This window comes from Oratosquilla oratoria, chromosome 23, assembly GCF_046742065.1.
Source record: "Oratosquilla oratoria isolate Oo_2021 chromosome 23, ASM4674206v1, whole genome shotgun sequence".
Classification (NCBI taxonomy): Eukaryota; Metazoa; Arthropoda; class Malacostraca; order Stomatopoda; family Squillidae; genus Oratosquilla; species Oratosquilla oratoria.
Genome location: NC_134799.1, coordinates 34,625,025 through 34,635,024, shown reverse-complemented (window position 1 = coordinate 34,635,024; position 10,000 = coordinate 34,625,025). Strand labels below are relative to the sequence as shown.

The window sequence follows — 10,000 nt, the reverse complement described above, 5'->3', positions numbered from 1 at the left end:
TACTATTACTACTACCTCTATTACAATGATATTTCTAACTACAGCTAGTATCAGTGCTACCACTATTACTGCAACTAGCACTTCTAACAACACTATTAATGCTATTACCAAAAGTTAAGATAACGATAATAAAAAAGATCGGAGAAAATATTCTATTAGAAACCAATAAAATCTCTTCTCTGGCCAGAACACCATATGTATGGGTAGCCAGGGCTAGTGGCAATCATTAGTAGCCATTGGAAATCGACCCCGGGCCCTCGGTGTTCGGAGTCACGGCCCCAATCCTATCGGCCACCCGTGATTGTCCCTTGTCCCAGGTGAGCGCCTCCCGGCGTCAACTCCTTCCGTTCCACGTCGTACTTTTCCCTCTGCTCTTGCTGCCGCCGAGTGATCTCATTCATTTCCGTAGGGATGAGGTTGATGATAAAATGAATTAAGATAAATTACGGATGAATGAATAGATAAATGAATAAATAAATGAACAAAGAAATTAATAGATATTTGATATAACAACGAGCAAATAGATAATCAAGTAAATACAAATCAAATTTATAAGCAAAGAGATAAAATCATAAATTGATAATAACTGAATAAGAAAATAGGCAAGTAAACGAATAAATAAACAAATAAGTAAAAGCATCGACGACTGCAAGAGGAGAAGCTAAAAGCAAATTATCGGACTCCATACTGGATCCTATAATCTGCTTTTGGCCTCCCCTTACAAATAAATAAACATATGAATAAGTAAATGAAATAGATTATAAAATGGATGAATAGATTAATACATAAGCAGATAAACAAATAAAACAATATGAGCTGAAAACAAAACAAAGACGACATACCTGAGGGTAAAACCGCGACAAGAAGACCCGTCCTCTGCACTCAACTAAAATATCTTTTAAAATATTACTCATATATTTTTCTGTTAAGCTCTAAACTCCGGTTACATTCAACAACAACAACAACAACAACAACAACGATGTCAACATCAATAACAGCATCAGCATGAACAACAACAACTACAACAATAACATCAACAAAACATCAACAACAGCAACAATAACGACAACATCAACAGCAACGGAAGCAACAACAAACCAAGCAGAAATATTGACAACGTTGAGTTTAATGATAGGAAACAGATGTTGAAATTTGATACTGACTTTATTTCTGCCAACAGTATGGCAGACTGAAGCCGTGTTTTCATTTACATAATTATTGGCAATCAATGTTGGCAGCCGGTACAGTGAACCAATAAGGACAATAGTTATTGACAACTGTGGAGTTTCTTGCCAACAATGGCGCCTGAGCAAGTACTACATTGACAGCGGATGCTAAAGACTATGTGTTTTTGTGTGTGTGTGTGTGTGTGTTCGTGCAGTATATGTATATAACCAAACACACCAAAGAACTACACATTACATCAACACCAAGTGCTAATACGACTACGATATGCAAGAACAGCTATAATCCACAAAACGGTCACGTTTCGATATTATCGTCATCATCAGCACATTTCCTGCCTGTTACACAAATTCGATCAATTTTCGTCCCTAGCATGACTCAAAAGCATTTATTCTGGCCAACGATAGACGATGTCATTCAGATGGGATAGCAACAATGATTTGGAGAGAATCATAATGTTTAGGAACTCACTTTCAAGTACCACAGTGACTCTCGTCTTCTACGAGACTGTACGCATCGTATGTCCTTGTGTCGAATGCTTACGATAATCGTAAGTGTGCGATGTCGTAAAAATCTGACGTCATATATCTACAATCCCAATATATGCGACTTCCAAAACTATCCGGAAGATAGTACTTAGAACTCTTTAGTACCTAGAACTAGGGTGAACTGTGCACCAACATCTTATGTACTAAAATCAATTATCAGTAAAACTCTTCTACTCAGCTTAGAGTGAGGAATCGACCCTTTTAGTGCTCACGAGAATGGAGACTAGTGACTGTCAACGTGTTGAAATGATTAAATTCTACGTGTATTAAGTATATTTTACTCTTTTAAAAGTTCCATGACAGTTTTCGATCGTTTAGTAAAACAATGAAGAGAATAATAAGACACAATAACGCAAGAAAATCATAAATCGAAATGACCCAAATTTTATTTCCAAGTGTGCTTTCTTGGACTTGAAAACGAATTACAGTTAGATTATACTATGATACTATAAGAACAAATTATTATGATTTTTTTTTATCTAGTTGAGATAATTTTTGACAAATACATACAACTTTTTGATACGAAAACAAGCAGTGTGCTCCTGCAACTTAGCACACCTTTCGGCAATTAGTCTTCTCGTTCGGTTTCCCTTTTTCCTCCCATCCACGCGATTCAAGATAATGATATAACTATATGTGGGAGATACACAGTATTTCACAGCTGGGATGTGAAAAATTCTAATCATGATCTATTGTTTTTATTGACGGAATATTATAATTATGATGAAATTACCATCTTCATTGTGTTCGGCGCACATCTACCACAACCAGAAAACACACGCACGCACACACATACACACACACACACACACACACACACACACACACACACATGCACACACACACACACACACACACACATGCATATATATATATGTATATGTATGTGTATATATATATATATGTGTGTGTGTTTGTTTGTGTGTGTGTGTGTGTGTGTGTGTGTGTGTGTGTGTGTGTGTGTGTACAGACACACACAAACACACACACATACACATACACACCACAGACACACACACACACACACTAATACGCACGCGCAAACACAAACAGACCCCACACACAAACACAGACCACCACACACAAACACACATCTTACACACACGCACACAGAGACACACACAAACACACACACACGCGCACACACGTACACACACACAAATAATACAGACGTGTTCAATTGAGACCTATATGAATTCAAGGCTCCCTCTCCCTCTCCCCTCCCACTCCCCCACCTCTCTCTCCCCTCTCGCTTTTCCTCTCTCCTCCACCTCCTCTTACCTCTACCCACCTCCCCCATCACTTCCTCCCTCTACCCCATCTATCTGCCTACGCACCTCCTATAAAATCTTACATCTTTGTTGTGCTCAAGGCTAGACCGTTTTATTCAGCAGATGCGGAAACTAAGGGCCTAGATGGGATTCCAATTAATCGAGAGGCCATTTTGCCCCGAGTTCGCCTACCCAGCTTGATAGAATCACGTGACCTTGCTCAGAACAAAGAAAAATAATAATATGATATAATAAAATGAAATAAAATAAGAGAAAGTATTAGAGAATTAAATATGATCAAATAAGATAGAATAAGATATAATAAAAAATAGATTAAAAGCCACTGTATTAAAAATATCGATATTCTTTCTTATTCACAATTACTAATCTAATTACCATTGTAAAGTGAATCATTATTTACTTTCATTTTATTGTAGTATCATTTCTTATCAATATATATATATATATATATATTTTTACGTGCGGTCAATAGAAGTTCATAAAAATCCCGGTGCGGCGTATTGAATATCACCAAAACTGTATTGTTGTTATTACTATTATTATTATTATTATTTTCTTAAAGAAAATTCTTGGAACTTCCGAGGTCACACCGAGAACGTTACATCTTCATGTGCAAAATTACGTGAACGTTTTTTCATCTAACCTGACCTCTGTTATGTTGATTGCTTTTCGGGTTGAGCATATTCTTATTCGAGTTAATCAAATGCTTCCCACCTAACCAAAGGGAGAGCAATCATTGGATATGACTGTAATCTTTGATGAAGCTAATATAACTTGATTATTTTGATTTTTTGAAAGTCACAATTGTATTCCCCCACTTTTTTTTGACTTGTCATGGACCGAAAGGTCTTTTTTCCTCCTTCATTGGAACTCATTAGGCTACGTATCATAATCACTGAACTAATTATAAAAAAAGACGTTAACATTATTATCATAGTGTCTTAATTTTACTTTGGCGGATTTTTCTTAGACGTTCAAAACTGATTTGAATAATGCTGGAACGGTCGTGTTCTAGTTGACGCATTAATACGAAAATAAGATTAGAAAATACGGTAATAAAAAAACTAACTCGTCAAGGTTAGCGTAACAGGCTAAAGGGAGTAGTGTTCATCTATCTACGTCCTTGCCTACTTGCCGTGATCAGTAGGCGTACAGTTATCCCTTACATAGCGGTTCTCACTTTTTCTTTTTCAATTCGGTTGCCGCCAGTTTACTTCATTCATCTCTGAGGCACCTCGAGTTCCTGTCTCGGTTACCTTCATCCGTACCACCTAGTTTCACTCTTGAACTTTGGTTGTCGCCAGGCGATTTTATTAATTTCCATAGCGCCACTTTACTAGGTAATGAGGGAAGGTCTGCCTGGACCAGATCCTATCCGTACCGAGAACCAGGTCACATTCATCTTTACAATCGAAATGTTAAAAGACAGCCTCCTTTTTCTACTTGACTTCCCTTCGCCAAAGAAAGTATAAACTTTAATCGAAGTCTTAAGTCATAGAATACATGTTAACGTTAACATATCGTAATTACTATTTTACAACACACAGAAGTAAGAGAATGGTAATACTATTCGCCCGCTGAAACGACTTCGCATGGATAATTCTAAAAGAAATCCTTCGAATGGCATTATTGAAGTCGATTCCTAGAATCTCTGGCATATAATAACTCATGACGCTTAAATGGCAAAAAGTGGCATATAAGAATTAGTAATGATCAAACTTATGATCTAACTCCCAAAGGATAAAACTGAAGGTTAGTGTTATAAACATTTTATTAATATAACAGTAATCCTACACAGGGCATACAATGATACCACACATATTACAAAGGTCGTACGTGGTCATTAGCTCTTGCTTTTAATGGGAATTATTTTTTTTTCTTTCATAAGTGACTCTCTATGTCTTTTTTAGCATTTCATTTTATAGTATCTTATTTCATTTTATTTTATTTTATTTTATTACTATTATTATCTTTATTTATATTTCTTTTTTTGTTAACTTTGGCACATGTAGATAAAAAAGACTGAAGGCATACGTAAACATTAGTAATGTTAAATGTTAATAACAAACGTCGAATCTCCAAAAGGCATTCGAGGATTAGTAAGCATTAGCACGACACATTGCAGCTTTCAAAAATTCTACATTATGTTAAATTTTTGTACATGATATCTCTCTTGTTAAAAACACACAAATATTATCTAATGTTAATGGATTTCTTTGTTAATAATTTCTGACTTACCTTGCAAAGGGCATATTTGATTTATTGTTTTGAACGATATAGCCTGCATCATCTGAGAAAAATATGCCTAGGCATATTCCATGTGCACCGACAATTGACAACTCCTAACTTGCAAACGCATACAAAAACTAGTAAGTCTTAACGGAGATACTTTTGAAGTTAGCTATGTTGACCGTGTAGCACCTATTTTGGAGAATTTAACGTTAAATTTCTCACCTTTTAAACTCGTAAAGACCGTGGACATTTGTAATGTGAACTGTTAACATACAAGGCTTACTTAGCAAGAATTATTTACTGATAAGGTTAATGTTAACGGATACTATTCGCCTGTGCCTATTTTGCAAAAGACATATAGATTTATTATTTAGAATTACAGCGATGTCTCTAATAGGCATACGTAGCCAAGAATGACATTAACCGTTGCTTAACAACGCCTACTATGAAAAAGAAACATTATTAAATATTAACGGGTATAATTGTAATTACATTGAAACTAATTATCAAAAACCCTCCCAAACAAAAATAATGAAACCAACCGACACTACGTAATACGTACTTAAAAAAAAAGGTTAAACTAAGATTAGTATATGTTAACGGGCATTCAATTAGTGGGGGGTAACCGCTTCATCATGCGTGCTTTGCAAAGCTCATACACTGATTAGATACTGTATTGTTATCGTTATCGTTAAGTGCCTACCTTCCATCAGGCATATGTCTCCATTGCTGGTCTGGTGCGAAACTGAAAGAGGAAAGATGTCATCATTCACGACTTCAATCATGGAAGGACTTCGGGGGTTGGGGGGTGGGGGGGACGTCAAACAAACAACCTTACTTCCGTAGCTTAAGTTGAACTTATGTACAGTCATGATAAAGTCTTTCAACTAACCACCACCCCGCCCTTCCCCTCTTTTTGGTCTTCGTCATGCAGATGTACAGTCTGTTGCTGATTATTCGGTATATTTTTCTTTTCCATTTTTTTTTTTTTGTGTAGAAAGACATACCAAATATGCATAGATGAGCTTTATATCTGCAGAAGAGAAAACCAGTCTGAACAGTCACTCATTAAAGTCTGTGGGTTGTTTATTCCCATCTACCACCCTTTCTGGATGGTGTGTCTGTGTGTACCCCCCCCCCCATTCAAAAAAAGAAAAAAAAAAAAAAAAAAAAAAAGACCTGGACGCAGTCAAGGCAAATGACCTGCCATCCAGAAAGGCTGAAGTTCTAAATTATCAAAACAAAGGTAGAGCCCCTGTCAAGACTTTTATGACTGACTGTTCAAAGATCTTAGTTATAGTCACTGATCTTAGTCAAAACACACAGTTAAAAGATAATCACTAGTCATGTCTGTAGATAACAAGCCTTTCAACTCGATGGTACAGTCCAAATATTTTTTTTGTTTTGTTTAAGTTTACCTCTTCAGATGAAGAGTTTGTTTCAGATTTTTAGGGTTAAGATAACCTCAGTTAACCCCATCAGTATGAGGCATGATAACCTGGTTAGCGCCAAGCGATTTTGTTCAGGTAATATGTTCCCCCTACCATCACCCCACCTCACCCATCAAAAGTAATAGTGTTATGGGAACCATTCCTCTTTATATTATTCGTATACTTGCTCAAGTTTTGCTATTAGGAGACACAAATACCATTCGTAGCCTTTTCTAGGCTAGGCCTTTGCTACCTAGACACTTCATTTACTGAATAAATTCATCTGCGATCACCATGTTGAAAGGTCCAGCTTTCGAAGCAACAAAATATATATATATATATATATTTTTTTTTTTTTTTTTTTGTTTTTTTTAGGAAATAATAGGGTCGCGTGTCAGTCATTTTGTCATACTAAGAACAAAAGCTTAACACAAAAGGTTCAGTTAACACTAACCGAGAAATAAAAGAACACTAGAACAAGTAGAATAACACGAAAAGGGTCCGCATTCTTGATTTTTTTTAGTTTGAAAGAAGGGGGAAAACTACTGTGACACTGATCTAGTGTGTTTATTGTCCCAATTAAATAAAACCAAAGCCTAAACACCTCCCACTACCCAACCTCTGTCTTTCATATATGGGCTCTGAGCTCTCATACGGGAGGATAATAGCTGTCCATCAAGAGTCCATCACGTGAACCAAAATCGTAGTGAATCTCTCTCTCTCTTTCTCTCTTTCACAAACACACACATACACACACACACACACACACACACACACACACACACACACACACACACACACACACCACAAATAAATTTATACACAAACACAAACGCACACATGCGCGCACAACCATGTTATGCATATATTGATACATTTGCATGCATGCGTATTTACCTAATTGTATTTACCTAATTGAATGTATGTGCATGCGTGTGTGTGTGTGTGTGTGTATGTGTACGCGCCCGCTCTTGCATGTATAAGTGCGTGCGTGTATACATACAAATACATCCACACAAACATCTCCAAAATACGCCGGCATTTACCGAGTCATAAAAAAAAGAAAAAAAAAAAAACGCGACAAAACACAGACAGAGAGACCGAAAGAAAGTCTGGCAGGCAGGGAGACAGAATGGAAAAGATGTCAGAGCCGGAGCAGGCGGAGAAGAAAACTTGTGTACCGTATTCATTTCACGCTGTTATTTGGTTTAATCACATCTCAATTAATTTATTACACTCGCGCGCTCCCCAGGGTAGGAGGCTCGAGACGCCGAGGGCCTCGGCGACCGACGCTTCACTTCGGAGGCAGTTCGAAGGCTGGAGAGGGACATCAAGGAAAGAGTGTTGGTGGTGTTGGTAGTGGTGGTTATAATGTTAGTAATTGTAAAAGTGATGGTGGTGGAGAAGGTTCTGGTGGTGGTGGTGTAGGTGAAGGCTAAGAAGGACAGTCAAACTTTGGAAAAGGAAAAAAGGATCTTCTGTCGGGGTGAAGTGAGACTGTGATAAAGAAGTGCTTTCATGCTCGAGAGTCCACTGCAAGACCACCTAACTAACCCCTGGTAGATGATACAGCCTCTGTCCCATGCGATAAAGAAGTAGGGAGAAAAACAAAAAAATCTGGGATTGGGGGAAGGATTTAAGTTGTCAAGGTACAATGGGGAGTGGCAAGGGGAAAAATAAGGGGATTGGGGAGGAGCTGGGGAAGGGGAGGGAGAGGAGAAGGAGAAGGGAAAGGAGACGGAAGGGGAAGCGAAACGAGAAGGGAGAAGTGGGGAAGGGAAGAAGAGGAAGAGGAAGAAGGGAAGTGGAGAAGAAAGGGGAAAGAGAAGAGGGAGGGGATGTGAAAGGAAATGGGAAAGGAAAAGATAAATTGGAAGGAAGATGGCATGGGAAAGTGGAAAGAAAAGGGGAAGGAAGCTAGGAAGGAAATGGAAAAGGAAAAGGAAAGGGGAAGGGATGAAAGGGAAGGGAAAGGGAAAGGGGGAAGGAAGGGGAAGAGAAATGGGAAGGGGAAGGGGTGAAAAGGAACGTGAAAGGGAAGGGGAACGGGTGAAAGGGAAGAGGAAGGGTAAGGGGAAGGGGGGAAGGGGAAAGGGGAAGGGGAAAGAGAAGAAGAAGGGAGGAAATAAGAAAGAGCCACTTTTCTGGTTTTTGGGGAAAGGGAAAGGGAGAAGGAAGGGGAAGATAAATGGGAAAGGGAAGGGGTGAAAAGGAACGTGAAAGGGAAGGGGAATGGGTGAAAGGGAAGAGGAAGGGTAAGGGGAAGGGGGGAAGGGGAAGGGGAAAGGGAAGGGGAAAGAGAAGGAGAGAGGGAGGAAATAAGAAAGAGCCACTTTTCTGGTTTTTGGGTTCCAGCGAGAACAAGACTACTTTAACTTCCATTGTCTAATTCGCCTGCCGACGGAGCACACATACATACGCTCATACACACGTACGTGTATATGTGCACACACACACACACACACACACACACACACACACACACACACACACACACACACACACACACACACACACACACACACACACACACACACACACACATATATATATATATATATATATATATATATATATATATCTTTATATATATATATATATATATATATATATATACATATATATATATATATATATTCCAGGCAAAAGAAGTTGGCTATATATCGCTTTAATAGTACGATACAACAAGCATCTAACGCCACATTAAACACTTTGAGGCAGCCTATTAGGCTTTATATAAAACCAACATCCGGTAGGCTGAGGGTCTGTCGAGCCGCCGTTACCGCAGTTTTTCGAGAAATTATATTTCTTTGATTCATTTATGTCTTATTTTTTATTTCTTATTTGTTTATCTACCTATTTAGTTATTTATAAGTCAGCCCATTTAATTACTTATTCATTTACTTATTTTTCTATTCATCTATTTGTTTATTCGTTTGTCAATCTACTTATTAATTTATCTATTAACTATTTTCTAAGAGAATTGGCGTTGTAGTCTTTGCGTTCGGTAGTGTTGTGTTGAGGCGAAGATGAAGAGAGGTGAAGGAGTGGAGGTGGGAGGGAAGGAGTAAAGAAGGGAGAAAGTGAGGAAGAGGGTGGGAGAGATGCTGGGAGAGAAGGAGACAGGGAAAGTGGAAGGGAGAGAGGGAGAGAGAAGTGGGTGGGAGAGGAAAGAAGGGAGGAAGAATGTATGTGGGTGGAAAAGATGGACGGAAAGAGGGAGGAAGCGGGTGAGTGGAGAAGGAGGGAAGGAAGGAGGGAGGAGTGAGTGAGTGAGTGAGTGAGGGAGGGAGGGAGTGGGGTGGGAGGGGGT

The 10,000-nt window shown here is 38.4% G+C and overlaps 1 protein-coding gene across 1 annotated transcript in view; it reads right to left on the bottom strand.

The window, feature by feature from the left end:
• LOC143038048 (protein trachealess-like) overlaps nt 1-10,000 on the bottom strand; it is a 370,882-nt gene that overhangs the window by 240,552 nt on the left and 120,330 nt on the right. Inside the window, exon 2 of the mRNA XM_076206921.1 lies at nt 5,961-6,002. Coding sequence (XP_076063036.1) covers nt 5,961-6,002 — 42 coding nt within the window. The remainder of the gene's footprint in view (nt 1-5,960; nt 6,003-10,000) is intronic.